At 55.3% G+C, this 17,249-nt stretch overlaps 7 protein-coding genes across 7 annotated transcripts; 5 read left to right on the forward strand and 2 right to left on the reverse strand.

The window, feature by feature from the left end:
• Positions 1–452: 452 nt before the first annotated feature.
• On the forward strand, positions 453–2,115 carry VDAG_03504 (amino acid transporter; the record flags this gene model as incomplete). The annotated part of the gene is made up of 5 exons (XM_009657369.1): positions 453–596; positions 657–918; positions 991–1,167; positions 1,231–1,622; positions 1,693–2,115. 5 exons carry the CDS (start codon positions 453–455, stop codon positions 2,113–2,115), a joined length of 1,398 nt encoding a protein of 465 aa, XP_009655664.1.
• A 936-nt stretch (positions 2,116–3,051) lies between these two features.
• On the forward strand, positions 3,052–3,573 carry VDAG_03505 (glutathione-dependent formaldehyde-activating GFA; the record flags this gene model as incomplete). Its single annotated transcript, XM_009657370.1, has 1 exon — positions 3,052–3,573. The coding sequence occupies one exon, from the start codon at positions 3,052–3,054 to the stop codon at positions 3,571–3,573; it is 522 nt and encodes a 173-aa protein (XP_009655665.1).
• Positions 3,574–3,668: 95 nt separating this feature from the next.
• Positions 3,669–4,542, reverse strand: VDAG_03506 (uncharacterized protein; the record flags this gene model as incomplete). The annotated part of the gene is made up of 2 exons (XM_009657371.1): positions 3,669–4,422; positions 4,476–4,542. 2 exons carry the CDS (start codon positions 4,540–4,542, stop codon positions 3,722–3,724), a joined length of 768 nt encoding a protein of 255 aa, XP_009655666.1. The 3' UTR covers positions 3,669–3,721.
• A 2,526-nt stretch (positions 4,543–7,068) lies between these two features.
• On the forward strand, positions 7,069–8,496 carry VDAG_03507 (aldo-keto reductase yakc). Its single transcript, XM_009657372.1, has 6 exons — positions 7,069–7,286; positions 7,359–7,437; positions 7,504–7,647; positions 7,700–7,813; positions 7,874–8,068; positions 8,139–8,496. The coding sequence occupies exons 1-6, from the start codon at positions 7,128–7,130 to the stop codon at positions 8,432–8,434; spliced, it is 987 nt and encodes a 328-aa protein (XP_009655667.1). The 5' UTR covers positions 7,069–7,127; the 3' UTR covers positions 8,435–8,496.
• Positions 8,497–11,145: 2,649 nt separating this feature from the next.
• Positions 11,146–12,052, forward strand: VDAG_03508 (uncharacterized protein; the record flags this gene model as incomplete). Its single annotated transcript, XM_009657373.1, has 2 exons — positions 11,146–11,200; positions 11,253–12,052. The coding sequence occupies 2 exons, from the start codon at positions 11,146–11,148 to the stop codon at positions 12,050–12,052; spliced, it is 855 nt and encodes a 284-aa protein (XP_009655668.1).
• A 903-nt stretch (positions 12,053–12,955) lies between these two features.
• Positions 12,956–13,681, forward strand: VDAG_03509 (splicing factor 3A subunit 2; the record flags this gene model as incomplete). Its single annotated transcript, XM_009657374.1, has 1 exon — positions 12,956–13,681. The coding sequence occupies one exon, from the start codon at positions 12,956–12,958 to the stop codon at positions 13,679–13,681; it is 726 nt and encodes a 241-aa protein (XP_009655669.1).
• A 634-nt stretch (positions 13,682–14,315) lies between these two features.
• Positions 14,316–16,458, reverse strand: VDAG_03510 (serine/threonine-protein kinase cot-1; the record flags this gene model as incomplete). The annotated part of the gene is made up of 4 exons (XM_009657375.1): positions 14,316–14,631; positions 14,681–15,154; positions 15,211–15,711; positions 15,779–16,458. 4 exons carry the CDS (start codon positions 16,456–16,458, stop codon positions 14,316–14,318), a joined length of 1,971 nt encoding a protein of 656 aa, XP_009655670.1.
• Positions 16,459–17,249: the final 791 nt, after the last annotated feature.

The raw sequence follows: 17,249 nt of genomic DNA on the forward strand, positions 1-17,249 counted from the left end.
ATTCTTCACTATATACCCTAGCACACCTGATGTCATTAGGTGCCCATAGTACTATGGCTTATTTGTGAATGTATTGTGGGCTGTTCTTGAGATTTCATTGGCTATATAGCTGATTTCTGCTATGTTAACTGGGTCCTTCTATACGTACTTTTTGTACTGAGACTGAATTCGGTCTTAAAGGGATGGCTGGGAGATGTGGAACGGTCGGAACGGCTGCTTTTCGAATGCAGGGAATATCGCTGCCCCGTGGGCAAGTATCTTGATTCATGAATACAGCGAGGCGTTGATCTTCATGTTAATTGTCTAAGCTTTCCTCGGGCTCTCCGTGGTACGGTCTCATATATCAAGCATGGAGAACATGCTTTCCCCAGGCTTTATTGTTTAATTAATTCTGACATTCCCATTTCGTCAAAGTCCTTGCGTGTGACAATACATCCAATACATCAGGCAACATGTTGAAAACATGGAGTCACAAGTCTAAACTGCAAGAAAGTGGCTTGCGTTCCTCTGAGCTCGGCGAGGTCATCGACGACCCTGCCTCATCTCACGATGCTGTCTTTGGTGACATATCGGGGAAAGGCCCTAACTACCGAAATGTGAGCCCTTTCCCATGTTTGGGAACCACCAATGAGGGGCAGAAATCTGATGCTAAGTAGGTGGGATGGCTTGGTACTGTAGCCCTCATGATGAAGACACAGATCGGACTTGGCGTCCTGTCGATCCCCGCTGCGTTCGACACGCTGGGTATCGTTCCGGGTGTCCTCGTCTTGTGTGCCATTTCTGCCATCACGACATGGTCGGACTACATCGTCGGCGTCTTCAAGCTTAGGCATCGCGAGGTGTACAGCATCGATGATGCTGGCCAGCTTATGTTTGGTCGCATCGGTCGGGAGGTTATGGGCGTTGCGTTCTGTCTTTGTAAGTCACGGACCTCGTATGTGAGGAGGAAGTCCTGAGTCCTGCTAATCGTAGAAGACTGGATCTTTGTAGCTGGATCGGGCATGCTGGGCATCTCCATCGGCCTCAATGCTGTCTCAACCCACGGCACTTGCACCGCAGTATTCGTCGCCGTAGCCGCCATTGTTGGATTTCTCTTTGGAAGCATCCAGACCCTCGGCCGCATCAGCTGGCTGGCATGGATCGGTCTGATTTGCATTCTTTCATCCAGTCTGTCTTCTTCAGGACCCATTTGATGTCAATCTGGACCTCCTCTGACCTTCTCGCTCGCAGTTCTCACCGTGACCGTGGCAGTCGGTATCCAGGACCGCCCTGCCTCTGCGCCGCAGACCGGCGAGTGGTCCTCTGACTTCAAGATCATCAACCACCCATCTTTCACTGAGGCAATCACGGCGGTCTCAGCCATTGTCTTTGCCTTCGCCGGCACACCGGCCTTCTTCGCCATTGCGTCGGAGATGCGCGACCCCAAACTCTACACTCGGTCCCTCATCATCTGCCAGTCAGGCGTCACGGCCATCTATATTGCGATCGGCTGTGTCGTATACTATTTCTGCGGCTCGTTTGTGGCGTCTCCTGCGTTGGGGTCTGCTGGAACAACCATGAAGAAGGTGTGCTATGGCCTGGCTCTGCCGGGCTTGATGGTGACGACCATTCTTGTGATCCATGTGAGTTTCCCACCATCCCACCCTGTCTCGCCTTGATCAGGTCCCAGAAGCCGAGCTGATCTCCGGAAAGCTTCCTGGAAAATACATGTTCGTCCGCTTCCTCCGCGGCACCAAGCACCTTGCGTCCAACACAATCATTCACTGGGCCACTTGGTTCGGGTGCACCTTTGGCGTGACAGCCATCGCTTACATCATTGCCAGCGCCATCCCCGTGTTCGGCGGCCTCGTGTCCCTGATCGGCGCGCTGCTTGGTACCTTCCTGTCGTTCATGCCAATGGGTTGCATGTGGTTCTACGACAACTGGGCCAGGGGTAAGACAGAGAAGACGTGGAGCTGGAGGCTGATGGTTCTCTGGAGCGTCTTCGTCATCGTGTCTGGAACGTTCCTGATGATTGCAGGAACGTACGGGTCCGTCGTGGGTATCATGGATTCGTACAAGGAATCTGGAGGTTCGGCGGCGTTTTCCTGCGCCGATAACTCGAACTCGACTTGAGTGACGCGGCTGAGTCTGAATGATATCCTCGTACTGTACTGTCTCGGTGAAGTGTCGGTGAAGATAGCAAGGCTAGATTCCTATTAAAAGCGCCCGTTAGATGTGCCTGGTCGATGGTCCGTCAGCACAGTGTCATGGTTGCCGAGGGAGGCGCCGTCTTGCAATGCGAGTTCGAACTCGTTCTCGGGTGGCTCCAGGCATCTGCTTATAGGGACCTCGCAGGCCCTGAGCACGGCCTATGTTCGTGACACGGGGCACCTCCAACGTGCAGCTAGCCCCCTTTTGGCTGTCGTTCCCATCGAAGCAAAAGATTGCGGCACTTGGATGAAAAGCCGCGCCTTCCTGTCTTACGCAGCTTGAGAGGTCGAAAAAACTGTTCAGAGGCATAGCTAATGCCGAAGCCAAAACCGGCCGCCCGGAATTGTGACGAAAAACCCGAGGAGTCATACAATGTAAATGTACACATCATATCGCACAGAGATACGCCTCCTGTGGCCCAGATTTCTGTTGGCGGCGACGCTGGGATGATTGTTGAGGAAAGCGCCGAGGTTGTAGGCAGGTTGTCATCGTGAGAACGGAGTACAGTGGAAATTCGGAACTGGACAGAAGCAGACGACACACCAAGACAATTTGCAAAGTGGGTGTAGCCCTCGTATGTGTGACAACTTAGGGGTCGTCCTTCAGTGAGTACCCAAGAGATGGTGATGATCACCACGCGTGCAGTCCTCACCGACCACACCAGTCTGACACCGAGCTCACCGAGCCCAAGGGCGTCTTTGACAGAGCTCCCCTCACAACGACGTAATGCCTAGAGCTTGCTATAAAAGGGCGAAAAAAAATAGAGTTAAATTTGAATTTCCATAGAGTTTTCTACAAAGCATACCGTTGCAAAGGAACTACGCTACTCAAAATCATCTTGTTGCCATCACCAACACAATGTCCCTCGGACCAATCCCTGAGACCATCACCGGCAGCTGCCTCTGCACAGCGCTCCGCTACAAAATCACATTTCCCCCTTCCCACGACTTTGCCGCAGCCAGTCGCCTCTGTCAGTGCACCCAATGCCGCAAGCAGACAGGCGGCCTCTTTCTCGCCGTCTTCTTCATCCCCGCCTCGGCCCTCGCCTGGACGACGACAACCGAGGCGCTCAAGACATACTCCGCGACGCCGGGGGCGCAGCGCGGGTTCTGCGGAAGTTGCGGATCGTTTCTGTACTGGAGGTCTGACGAGGGCAAGGGATTGAGCCTGTCTATCGGGACGGTAGATCCGCTGTACCTGTTCGGCGAGGGGGCGAACGAGAAGGGCGGGGAGGTGCCTGAGGGTGGCTTCGGCAAGGCACTCTGCAACGGGCTGGGGGGTACAGAGTGGTGCTTGAATGAGGTGGAAGGGGTAACAGACGATATGCCTTTGCTGCATGCTGGGAAGCGATATCAGGAGGACTCGGATGTGGTGGGCTAGTATGATTCGGCCGGGAGGGATTGATATTGACCACATCTTGCTAGTTTAGAATATCCTATCACCAAATGGTGAAACACAGATTGAGTCCACGGAGCTACTTTCATCTTGAGGTGGTATTTCTCGTTAAAATTTCGTAGTTGACAGAAACTCATGTCTGGCGCCGCATCCTGCCAATCGCGCTGTCCCAGCTTCGCCGCCAGGAATCGGCGACGCGATGATCATCGCTAGATCGCCATCCCATCCCGTCCAAGGCCTTCCCTTCCGTCATGACGGCCCGGTACCGCCTATATCCTTCAGCAACGAGCCTGCTCGCCTCCTCGCGATCACCGCCGATGATGCCAGCTTCCATTAGAGCCTCGGTCTCCTCGACCCATCCCTTGACCTGCATAAGTTCGAGCTCCTCATTTTTCAGCTTTTGCATGAGCCCCTGTCCCTTTACGAGAGCCATTATACCCGCGACAGTGGTATTTGTCGCTCCCAGAATGGTGATGCTGACGGCGTGAATCGCAGATGAGGGTCCAAGGGCGGTGAGGACCGCACCGATGATGATCTGAGCGATGTGACAAGCGTAGATGGTAGCAGTGAGAATGCGACGCTGCCACTTCTTGATAGCGTGCTCGCGGAGGATAGAGGCGTAGATGCCGGTGGACGGGGCCGTATGACTGCGTTCGAGGTCACCGGTGCCGGAGGAGGCAGCGGCTCCGGAGTGGATGCCCAGAGCACGGCGAAAGAAGCGCAGGTGCTCGGCGTTCGGGCCTTGTGTTGAGCCTACCAAGGAGGACGACGGTCCTGGGGCGAACTCGGACTTACTGAGACGGTTGGCGGATGGGTCGCGAGAGCCTGGAGGATCTGGATGTGGTCAGCATGATTGGCTCGTTCTATCAACCTGACAGGAAATAAACCTCTAAATGGCAGCAACGGAGAACGCTCGCTCGATGGCGAGGGAAGTCTGAATTGCGGGCTTGCCATAACAGCTTCAGAACAAGACCGTTGGTGTTGTAGATACGAAGGACACCTGGGTTGTCGAGGATGCACAAGCTACGGCTCCCCTTATAGGCTACACTATTTTCGCATCCAAATTGCCTCTTCACGACAGTTCCAAGGCTCGACTTTGGAGGGTATCGAGACCACATCAGCGGGACAGGTCAAGGGTTCGCCTTTGTGGATTGAGTAGGACATGTCCACGAGAGCGTTCAGCTCCCACGAAGCTCCAGTCACGGCTACTGCTTTCCTATATTATCACTGGTCCGCTCTTGCGGTTGCCAAACTCCGATAGCAAAAGGTTGCCTCACGCGACACCCTCCTCAGCAACATCACGTGGGAGCATCGGCTGTAACGACTAAAAGAGGGGAAACGGTGTTGATCGTGTACCCTGTGTCACCTGCAATCTCTTCTAATGTTCCCGTTCGCTTTGAATGATCAATAAGAAGTCGGCAGACCGACAGTAATGAATATGTTGTACGGATTCTCTTGCTGCGTTTTCTCGGCCTTGCTATGGGCTTATTGGTCTGTTGGCAGCAGACGAGGGCATTGCGGGTCGCGACAGAACAAGCGCCTGGGTGTATGACCTGTCCCGCACCACCGACGATTGGAGCCAGTCGGCCAGAAGATGATACGCTGTAATCGATAACACACGGCAACACTGTAAAGGAATAAAGTTATTAGACCAGTAGGTCAAGACGTGGTCACTGTCCCGTGATTGTGCCATAATCAGCTATTCTTGACTACATCAGGAGGTTACGCTTGGGGTCGGACGTTAATCTACCATCAGGAGGAGGTCATGCGACCGTGGCGTCTACTGTGCTCAGAATAGTACTTGCGCTAGACGAGAAATGGAAAACAATCCAGGAATCCGCAGTCCTTTACAGCCTAGAACTTGTTGGGCTTCGCTAGGCTAGAAATGGAAAACAATCCTCTGGGATTTAGCCTCGTTTGAGAGCAATAGTGTCTCGTTAGCTCCCTCCGATTGTTTCCCCCACTTGGACGTCTATCAACAGATCAACTACAAGCCTTTCCATCTGCGACTATCTTACATTATACGAACAGGAGACCACGTTTGCAACGGGGCCCGAGCGGCACACTGTTGGTCTGACCTTTCATTCAAGCGGTACAAAGGCAATGTTAGCAGCTGCACGGCTGTCCAGTGTTTTACAAACAGCTCTGCCCAGCAGAAGCATTAACCGGGCAAAACTCGGCCTTAGCGCAGTGGATTCCACTGAGGTTTTCTCCTGCCTAACGGGATCTCAGAATTCTTCGAACAAACATGTCTTTCACAACTCGCCCATCTTTGTCCTTCTAACCTGAGTCAGTGTGAGGCCACGCATAGAGTAGTGCGAACGCTCCAGAGGCTAATGCCTACTTGTGCTATTGCGGAGCCGGTTGAAGCCTGTGTCTCCCGTTGTCCAACGGTGTGTGACCAAATACCATCTTCGAGTCCGGCGCGGTACGGGGCGAGCGATGTTGTGTACATCCCATCCACTACAATCCTCAAGATTCATCTGTCTCATGGCACTGATATGGCTGGGGAGCTTCGCTTCAGGCCACCCGTCGCGAAGCCTCATGGGTGTACACAGTACCTCCGACCAGCTACCTGAATGCTGGCCGAAAAGCAATTGCGAAACTGGCATTCTGGTACATTCTGTCCGCTCGGCAGTGCTCTTATCAAGCGACGTCTACTTTCTGTGAGCCGAATCTTGCAATGTAGCTTCGCCGAGAGAATTACGACACGTGGCCAGTCCCGCAACGGACATCGTCCCGATCTGGCGTGATCGATTCGACCGAAGTACAACGCTCGCAGCAAAAGCAGCTGTGATCGAGCACATATTAACGATTCAGACCCGATGTACAACCTGTTGCACAACTACAGGATAGAATCGGCTATGTATCGCCACCGCGGTGTCTTCGTTCCCAATGAGCGTTCTTGTGCGTATCATCACATTGTCTCGTTCCACACACTTGTGGCTTGCCAATACAGCCCACCGCAAAACCCGGCAAACTATCTCCTTATATATATCTCAGCCGATCGGTCGAGCAGGCGTCCTCGTTCCCGGCACCATGGGGTTCAAGTACAGTGTATCAGCCCAAGACATCACAAAGACGCATGCGTCTCGACCCAGTAAGCAAGAATCGACCGCGCTAGGTAAAACAACCCTTTATCAAACAGAAAGATCTCCATTGACATGTCAAAACTGTCGTCATAACGTCCGACGAAGCACGAGTCAATGATCATACCGGGGTCTGCTAGCTATCTCGGTTAGAAAAAGCACGCCAAGCCCCCTTCGGCATTGCTCCGTGGTAATGCCGGCCAGACAGTCGCAGCACTACATCAGCCACAGGCATGAGTTAACCTCATAGGATGGACCTAGGCGGACATAGCTTAAGTCCTAGCATGATTCCGTGTTGCCAAGACCCATGAACAAACCTTTGCTATCGCATGAGCTTCGTAGAAGTATAATAGAGGTTTTAATCCTAGCCTGCGCCGCACCTCAGAATTATGAGGCCGGCACATTTGTTATCTCGTCTTTGCTACGACACGATTCATTACTATTCACAAAATGGTCAGAACACTTCCTTTCGCGGACATCGAGGTGCCGGTCCCTGGATTCGGTGCCATGGGTCTCAACTTTGCCATGGGCGCGAACTTGAGCCCTGAGGAGGCCGAGCCAGTCCTGCTTAAGGCCATTGAGCTGGGATGCACATTCTGGGACACAGCTGTAGGTCGCCAACACCTCGGCTCGACATTTTCGCTACGAGCCAGCGCGAAAGATTAACAGGGGTACCTCAAGGTTGTCTACAGAGCCGGCATTAACGAAAAACTACTTGGCGACTTCATTCAGAAGCACAATGTTCGCGATAAGGTTTTCGGTGAGGAAGCAGCCGCACATGTCACAACCCAAGCACAACACCACTGACGGTTGGCCTGGTGGTTAGTTGCCTCCAAATGTGGATTTGACGTCTTCGGCGGGTCCGGCCGCGTTACCAATTCGGCGTCTCACATCAAAGAGTACATTGAGGGCACGATCGAGAGGCTCGGGTTCGCTCCGGACCTGTATTACCTCCACCGCATAGATCCCAGTACGTGGACTCGGCCGACATCCCGTGGGCTAATTCAGGCTAACCTCAGCAGCTACCCCTCTCGAGGAGTCGATTACTGCTCTCGATGAAATCAGAAAGGCCGGCAAGACAAAGTACATTGGACTCTCGGAATGCTCGGCAAAGACACTCCGTAAAGCGTACTCGAGTAAGGTCACGGCCATTCATAATCAGTCACCGTCACTAACAGAGATTCCGTAATTCCCAGTTGCCAAGATAGACGCCGTCCAAGCGGAGTACTCCCCTTTTGAAACAGTGCACGAGACGAACGGCTTGATCGATGCTTGCAAAGAGCTCCAAGTGGCCTTTGTAGCATTCAGTCCCCTAGGCCACGGTTTCCTTGTCGATGACTTCCAGTATAAATCCCCTGAAGACTTTGCGCCGGATGACTTCCGTCGGGTCTGTAAGTTGTCCTAAATATGTGAGCATAAGCAGACGAATTGAACTGAGTCTCTAACTTTTGGTAAATATAGCTCCTAAGTTCCAGGGAGAAAACTTTTTCAAAAATAAGGCCATCGTGGAAGAGATTAAGGAGCTTGCGGTCCGGAAAGGGTGCACTTTAGCTCAAATTGCTCTTGCCTGGGTGGCAGCCCAGGGCATGATCTCCATCCCGGGAACGACCAAGGTCAAGCGTCTGGAGGAGAACTGGGCTTCCAGAGACATCGAACTCACGGAGGACGACAAAGTGGCTCTGCGTAGCATTATCGATAATGCCAAGCTTCATGGGAACAGGTTTGACGATGATCACGAGGCGACGGTTGGAAATTAGTTCAGACTGAATCTTGCACGCTGAAGAACGTTAGAGGAATGAAACTGCTTGCATATTCCTAATGATGATTTCGAGCTAGGCCCTCCTACAGCCTTAACTCTCTCTCGCCACCTGTCAGGAGACCCTGCGGGCCCGCCATGCAAGGGGGTCGGTTAGCGGCTAAGGGCTACGAGAACTGTATATATATAGGCTGCGGAGGGCCCTCCAAGCTGCGGAGGGCCAGAATTCAGATGTATTACAACCCCATACCTACACTCTACCACCTGCGGACTACGTGCGGAAGACCTCTTCACTCTGCTCTATCCAACGCTCTGACATCACCGATTTGTACTGTGATTGTACAGGAAATCGGAACATACATGCTGTTAAATGTATTGCAGGAGGCATCACCAAGTACAAAACGGGTTATATATAGCCAAAAGGGAAAGGAGAAGGAATAAAATGACAGGATTGAGTCTAGTGCTTGTGCTTGACTGAAGATTCTGTCAATTTATTTTCCCCGCCCCAACAGTCCGAGGCAGGATGATATCAGTACCACGACAGTAGGTGTGAAAGGGGATCCAAGAGAAACTCCTCCAGAGGGAATATCCAGGGAAAGAGGACCGCCCTGATGCGCCAGGTTCACTTCCGTTTGATGTCCTCAAATTCGGGGTTTTGTTTTGCTGGAACCCCATAATGTGTGTGTGGGCTTTATGCTTGCTCTGTTTTGGAGACCGCATGTTGAAGGGCATACGTCAACCCCAATCATCTGCGTCGAGGATTCAGATCTGCGAACCCTACAGGGAGCCTTTACCAAGCTGGAGAGTCCACATATAAGCCAATCGTATACCATGGCCAACTCTCCTCCTTCGGCCTCCCTTGCCACTTCATCCGTCGAAGGCTTTGCCAGGCCCTTGCAGTGTTATGATTGCGGCAAGGCGGCTACAGGTCATGCACACACTTTTTGAACAATGCCAAGTCCGTCCACACGCTCATTCTGTTCACTTGTTCCTTCTGCTACGAGGGCCATTTCTGGTTGTCTGGCAGTGCACCTGCTCTCAACTAGGGTGACGCCGAACTTGCAAGACGAGAGATGTGCCATGACTTTGCAGATCCAACCACGCGTATGATATGCTTCAAGTGGCGAGGCTTACCTACCTCGCCCTCATTAAGAGACGGAGAATTCCTGAAGAAGCTTGAATTGTAAATCTGTGGAGGTGACCATTGATGACGATGTGCGTTGGCTGGCGGGGCATCCCCTGGCTGCACCCCCTTTTCACAGCATGCGCAGGGCGGGATCTGCAAACAGCCGACCGGAGATTTCAATCAAGTTGGCAGAGGGGTGGGGGACCAGTCTCCAGCCGGGATCGACAGCATAAAGTGATGGCGTGGAGGCTGGGCCGGTGATTACACGTATCGACTGCAGCCGGCTGTGTGTGTGATGGTGTATGTGCTGGCGGTTCGAAAAACGAATCAAAGCATGGCAGCTTCATGAGAGAAAGCAAGGTCGGAGTGAGGAGGTTGGACGAATTGATAGATGCAACACTGGAAGATGCAGGGTGAAGACAGGTTGCAACGAAGGCTGGGGGGAAGGCTTCGTGCTGATCGAGGAACAAGGGCAGCTGACAGTAGCACCAGCTGCGCTCTGTGAGACGCTGCAAGGCCCCTAGATCCGTCGGGGTTGTTCCGGACGGTAATTAATTAGGCCGCCTCCAGTCTTGGGTAATGCCTCCAGTGCGGTCCCCTCGGGGGCACAGGAGGCTGGAATTTCAGGGGCCTTCTCACTGGAATGTCCTTGAAACCGACAACACAAAACAGAACCCCTCGACCGTACCAGGCGTACCACCACACCAACATCGCCCCCCAGGCACCTCTACTTGCACTGCCCAGCACCGCAGGGATTGATTGACTCCTTCTATTGTTTGGGAGTGGCTTCTTCTTGTCTCAGATTAGCATCCTTCCCATCTTCTTGGCCATGTGCCCGTCACCCGACCGAAGCAAACAAACAGAGCCTCCCCCCAGGACAGAAGACTGAGAGAGGCTGGTGATGCGCTGGCCGTCGTATCGATGTAGCATCGAAGGCCTTGACTGCCTCACCAGGTATCATGCATGAACAACGACAACATTGGTCCGGCCTCTGATCTGACAGCCACGGACAGCGCAGCCATGACGACGACACCTAAGCTGCACGTCACGCTACTCTATCTCACCTCTCCCCCTCTGCCGTCGAATCGTGGGGCGGCGGGCCCTTCCCTGCGTGCCCCTCGCATCCCGAGAGACATCATGATTGGGGATCTGCCGCTGCAATGCCTCGTCGGGCCAGAGCACGGTGGATCGGGCGACCCAAGCACAGGATCCGATTCCCTGACTGACGTCGCTCGACACCTCGTCCAACGCTAATTGCTGATGGGAAACCCTTTTATTGGGGAGGATCAATGGAGGTCTCGTCGCGGAACCGGTCCAGGGGGTCGGTCAATGGCTTGTGGACCGTCATGCTGCTCTCTCGGACTGCGCATTTATTATAACCCTGGGTCCCTCCCGCCGCCATGTCTTGGGATTCGTCGGGTTCAATTATCGACGTCGAGGCCTGTCTGCTGTTTCTCTCCAGATTCTCTGATTTCCATACGAAGCTCGGCAAGGCGTCATTGAGGCATCATCAAGACCATCTGACCATCCTGTCATCAGTCGAACGCAAAGCCTCGTCGTGAAGCAACATCTTTCCATCTTTCAAGATGCCATCTACGCTCCGTCTTTTGCAATGCGTCTGCCTTCTGTGGGCTACCACATGTACGCTTCATTCTCTTGCCTCCGTACAAATCATCACTAACATATCCTTCAGCTGATGCAGCTCCGACGCCAGCCCCCATCCACGAGCCTCGCTTCAGCGCCCTCGTCGCTGGCAACGTCTCCCTCCGCATCATGCCCCTCGGCGCCTCCATCACCTACGGCGAGGGCTCCTCCACCGGCAACGGTTACCGCCAGTACCTCAAGGACCTCCTCAACGCCGACGGCAACCCCGTCGACTACGTCGGCTCCCGCCAGGGCGGCGACATGGCGGACAACAACGTCGAGGGCTGGCCCGGCTACCGCATCGCCCAGGTCACGGAGAAGGCCAAGGAGTCCCTGCCCGACACGCTGCCGAACCTCGTGCTCATCAACGCCGGCACGAACGACTGCATCCAGAACAGCGAGCCCGAGACGGCCGGCGACAGGATGCTCGAGATGCTGCGCGCCGTCTGGGCCGCCTCGCCGCGCGTCAGCATTGTGCTGAGCACGCTGCTCGTCAACAAGGTCGCGTCCGTCGACGAGTGCGTCCGCGGCGTCAACGAGCAGTTCCGCGCCCTCGTCGAGGCCCAGCAGGCCATCTCGAAAAAGGTCGTCCTCGTCGATTTCCACTCACCCGAGGGCCCCACCGTCGATGACCTCGTCGACGACATCCACCCCGGCGACGCCGGCTTTGAGAAGATGGCTGCCATTTGGTTCGAGGGCATCAAGGACGCCGCGTCCCGGGGCTGGGTCGAGGAGCCCCAGGTCCTGCCGGGGAACGAGACGAAGCGCAGCACCCTCGAGGCGATGGTTGCTGCCGGCCTGCGCTCGGCGACGACGGGTGCAAGGGAGCACGCCAAGGCCGTGCTCTGAAAGGGTGTAGCGTTGCTGTAACACGGCGGGGAGCAATCATTGACATTTCTATGGCGTTCAGGATAAGCTGGGTGAACGTTTACAAAGCAGCGCGCCAGAGTGCCGCGTGGAAGGTATCGAGGTGGTGGTCACCCCTTGATCGTCTGTAATGTGTAAACACGTAGAGTAGACAGCCGGATATAAGATCCGAGATTATGTGCGCATAACGCCTTTGGTGATTGTACTGGCTGACAGCGCATGCCTGTGCAGCCATCAGTCCTGTGAGGAAAGTAAACGCGGCTTTCAATAAGTAATCCCTGCTTGGCTCCGAGTAGGATCGATCCTTCGCGTTCCATAGTTTACCCACTTAATCAGCACCGACACTTACGTAGTGTTCCTCATTTTACTTCCTGTCTTGGACTGTTGACATGTAACTGCGCGGTTGCTGATCATGACAGGGGCACAGCTGAACGGCATGTGCAGAGGACAGACGGACAATATATTTGTGGTTGAGCCCGTTCAAGTACACGTTGCGGTTGCAAGAGCAGATCAGTCTTGAAGGCGGCTGGTTCTCATGTTTTTCTTCTCGAAATTTTACAGGAATTACAAACATCAACATCGTCGTTCCTGGACAATCCCAATACATTAGTCGACTTTCCCAGTTCGGGGTCGGGGTGTAGTGTGGTGCCAACTGGTCGTCTCACCTCGGTCGGCTGCCTAGCGCCCCTCACCGAGAACTTCTCCTCGGTGAACAGGCCTGTCAACGAATCCCCAAGACTGATTCGCGACGCCCCAACCTTGCGCTTGACGCCCTTCGACATCCCACATTTCAACCACAAGCATCTGCACGAACTCGTCCCCGACAACCCAAACGAACCGAATACCCACTCTCCATCACCCGACACCAGAAGCAGACCTCGCACGATGGACTACCAGAACCGCGCCGGCTCCAAGTTCGGCGGCGGCGGCGTCGCCTCGCAGTCGGCCTCGAACGCCGACCGCCGCGAGCGCCTGAAGAAGCTCGCGCTCGAGACGATCAACCTCGACAAGGACCCGTACTTCTTCAAGAACCACGTCGGGTCCTTCGAGTGCCGGCTCTGCCTGACGGTGCACCAGAACGACGGCTCCTACCTCGCGCACACGCAGGGCAAAAAGCACCAGACGAACCTCGCGCGGCGCGCGGCGCGCGAGCAGAAGGAGGGCAAGGGCGCCATCGACCCGGCGACGGGCCTGCCGGCGGGCGTCTCGGGCGCCGGCTTCTCCGTCGGCCCGCGGCGGAACCTCGTCAAGATTGGCCGCCCCGGCTACAAGATCACCAAGATCCGCGACCCCATGACCCGCCAGCAGGGCCTGCTGTTCCAGCTGCAGTACCCGGACATTGCGCCCGACGTCGAGCCCCGCTGGCAGGTCATGAACGCCTTCACCCAGCGCGTCGAGGACCCGGACCGCAACTTTCAGTACCTCCTCGTCGCCGCCGAGCCGTACGAGACGTGCGGCTTCAAGATTCCCGCGCGCGAGCTCGACAAGCGCGATGACAAGCAGTTCTCCTACTGGGATCCGGACTCCAAGGAGTACTGGGTTCAGGTCATGTTCATGTCCGAGCGCGAGGAGCGCTATGTTGCCGCGCCGGGTCTGAGTACAAGGAGGTGAAGCAGGGGAGAAGAGACAGAGAGAGAGGGAGGGAAGAAAGAAAGAGGAAGAAGGGCTTGTATTGTTGTACATGATAAAATGGGCATCCCTACAGATGCTAGGGTACGGACAGCTCAGGCGATCCTCGTCGGGTCAAGCCAAGGGCACCGCGGAGTTTGGGTGTACTGAAAGGAACTAGATTGTGGGCTTTACTTTCAAGAGCGACTGGCAATCAACTGGCAATGACAAACTTCGTATTGACAGCGTGAGCATGACGCTTGACGCTTTGGCTGGCTGGTTGTCGCACACCTTTTGCATTGTAGTCTACTCTGCCCTCTTCAAGTGGCACTTGGCCAGCCTCCTTCTCTCCCTTGAATTCGTTCTACGGTCATGTTACCATCTAGAACCTCAACAGCATCTTTGACTCTCCTCTCCGTCGGGGCGTCGCAGCACCCGCCTCATGCATCTCATCCTGTCGCATACATGCTCATCTAATACTCCTTCCACTCCTGAACCCTCCATGGCCCGTTCCAACACTGGCCAGACAGACACAGATGCAACACTGACAAGCTTCCTTTCGTCATCTCTACGCAATGCAATCAGGGAAAGAGCAGGACCACAAACACACGGCTGGGCAGGCGCAGGTTCAGCGAGCCTAGCGGAAGTTGTTGTCGAATCGCTTGAAGGTGTAACCGATGAAGGGCAGGCTCATTTCAGGGGTCTCCTCCACGGGGCCAGGCTGGCCAGCGGCGCGCTGCTGCACGGCCTGCGCCTTGAGCACGGTGGCGTTGTCGGTCTGGTCGATCTCGTCCGTCGGGAAGTACGTCGTATCGATGGCCGAGGTGAGCCTGGGCTCGAACGGTGCCCTGATGCGACGCAGGCTGTCGAACTCGACGCCGCGGAAGAAGCTGTGGGCCTTGATCTCGTGGGCGCCACCTCGGCCCAAACGGTTCTCCGTGTTGCAGATCAGGCTACGTTGGTCAGCATGGGCAATCCATGGCAGGCCGAAAGATAACTTACCTCCTTATCAGGTTCTCAGCCTCGGTGCCCAAGGTGATGTCGTCGGGGAAGTACAGCGTCTGACGCCAGTTCACGATCTTCCGATAGGTATCGTGGCTGTCCTCGGCGCAGAAAGGTGGCCAACCGACCAAGCACTCGAACATGATGGTACCAAGCGACCACCAATCGCAGTCGTAGGTGTAACCGTGCCCAGTGAAGATTTCCGGCGCGATATAGTCGGGCGTACCAACGGTGGAGTAGGCCATGAGACGTCGCGACCTTCGCCAATCATTGATCTGCGAACGGTTGCTGACCGTCAGGTTGATCTGATCGAGAGCCACCGAGTTGCGGTCGCGGGGCCGGTTGGAGCGGCCCTGCATCAGCTGAGCGTAGTAGTTGTTGTCGTGCAAGCGTTGGAAGCCGGTGGAGAGACCGAAATCGGTCAATTTGACGTGGCCGCCTCGATCGAGCAGAATGTTGTCGGGTTTGATATCACTGAGAAGTCACAAGGTTAGCGAAGGGTCGCACAATGGAGAGGTCACCCTACTGACCGATGGATGAAGCCCAGCTTATGGACGGCCTCGATCGCGAGCACAATCTCGGCAATGTAGAAACGTGTAATGTCCTCCGAAAAGATCTCATACTTGATAAGCATGGTCATCAGATCGCCGCCGGGCAAGAATTCCATCAACATGTAGAGGAAGTACGAATCTTGGAAGGTGGTGAAGAGCTTGACGACCCAGGGGCTGTCCGACTCGGCAAGAATGTCACGCTCGGAGCGCACGTGAGCCAGCTGGTCCTTTTTGAACATCTCTGTCTTGATGAGAGACTTCATGGCGTAGACCTTGCCATCTTGCTTCTTCTGAACCAGCTTGACCTCGCCGAAAGCGCCCTTGCCGATAATCTTCACCGTGGCGTAGTTCTCGGGACGATCTTTTGTGCGCAGGAAGCGGAGGTACTGGCCCTCCTTACGGCCACCGGTCGACCAAATCTGCTCACGCCTCGATGCGGGTTGGTTGGGCTCCGCAAGCTTCTGCTCCATCTCGCTTTGCCTGCAAGGAACATGTCAGCGGCGTTGGCCTACATGGTTGAGGATCCCTCATGTGAGTCTCGACGTACCTCTGGTTCCTCTCACGTGCGCGTCGCACACTGTCTTTGAAGAAATCGGCAGCAAGCTTGGAGCACTTGACCTGGTTGTTGTTGGCGTTCGAGCCGTACTTGTCAGGGTTGCGCTCAGGAGCACGGGCAAATTCATCGACAGGCGCGGGGCTCTGCGTCGGCATGGGGGCAGCGGGGTAGCTGCCGTAGCCTGAAGGCTGGCCGGAGGCGCCAGCAGTACGGGGCCTCTGGGCCGGAGAAGCGCCCCGGGCGCCATAGCCGGGAGCAGCCCTCGCGGCACCTCCTAGGTTCTGGTGGGAAAACTGGTGAGCAAGGCCAGTGTTGGGGTCGTTGGTGCCTGGGGTGTTGGAACGCTGTTGGTAGACATTTTGAGGAGCAAAGTCGGTGGCCTGAGGCTGGGCGGGGTACTGCGGAGGGTACTGGTTAGGCACGAAGTAGCCTGGAGGGGCATAACCAGTGCTGTAGTGCTGCTGCTGCTGTTGCTGCTGCTGCTGCTGCTGCGGGGGGTGGAGGTTGCTGGATTGCTGCTGCTGGCCCGAGGACTGCGGGAAGACGGGCTGCGGAAACGTCGAGGGCGTGGTGGGATAGTTGGAGCGATCGCCGGAGGGTGCAAGGCGTTCGTTGCCGTTTCCGAAGTTGAGGTACAGACGGTTGCTGCTGTTGCTGTTGCTGTTATCCATAATGTCGACGGGCTCAGGGGCGATGAGCGGCCAGAGCTAGAATCGGTCGGGTAGGAATGCCTCTCGGCAAAGGGGGGGAAGAGAGAGGCGAGGTGCAGGACAGTCGAACACCTAGGCCGTAAGGACAAAGACCTTTGGTGATGTTCGTCGATGTTATTCTCCAGAGGATGGATGGATGGCTGTGGTGGATCAAGGTGGAGGCTAAACAATTGAAGTCTGTCAGCAAGTGAAGTCGGAACCAAGGGCCTTGCAGGTGTTCATACCCAACGAGCTACGGTAGCCGAAGAGCGCGGTTGAGGGGCGAATCGAAGACGGACCCGCAGACGACCAGTGCAACAGTCGGATCGGTGAGAGTGCTTGGACGTTGGACTGTTGTTGACTGTGCTGCTCGCTCAGCCACAAGTGAGGCGCAAACAAAGGGTGCGTTCGAGTCAGACGCAAGACGAAAGATGCTATCTCGGATGCCCTGTCGACGTTCGTCTATGCCTGTACGTCTGGGATGGTGCTGCAACTCGTGTGAATTGCTGGGCAGGCGGCAGCTGCACGAGGCGCAGATGCGAAGCGATACGCAGGTGGATGGACTCCCAGATAGACCGGAGAGGAGCGATGGAGGGCGGGAACAGAAGCGGAAGCGGAAGAAAGGCAAGGTGATTTTTCTGCTAAGCCCCTGTGAAGCGAAACATGATGGGTACAGAGGTCCAAGGTGTGGTGTGGTGCGGTGCGGTGCGGTGCAGATGGTGTAGCGTTGCACTTTCGACCCCTGAGATGGATCTTGGTGGTGGAACTCTGGA

The sequence above is a fragment of the Verticillium dahliae genome, genomic scaffold (genome assembly GCF_000150675.1).
Source record: "Verticillium dahliae VdLs.17 supercont1.5 genomic scaffold, whole genome shotgun sequence".
Lineage (NCBI taxonomy): Eukaryota > Fungi > Ascomycota > Sordariomycetes > Glomerellales > Plectosphaerellaceae > Verticillium > Verticillium dahliae.

Bases quoted from the DNA above. Each gene is read 5' to 3' on its own strand.
- VDAG_03507 (XM_009657372.1), top strand. From the start codon at position 7,128: ATGGTCAGAACACTTCCTTTCGCGGACATCGAGGTGCCGGTCCCTGGA. The intron at 7,438-7,503 runs GTGAGGAAGCAG...CCTGGTGGTTAG, and splicing joins TGTTCGCGATAAGGTTTTCG to TTGCCTCCAAATGTGGATTT. The intron at 7,814-7,873 runs GTAAGGTCACGG...CGTAATTCCCAG, and splicing joins ACTCCGTAAAGCGTACTCGA to TTGCCAAGATAGACGCCGTC.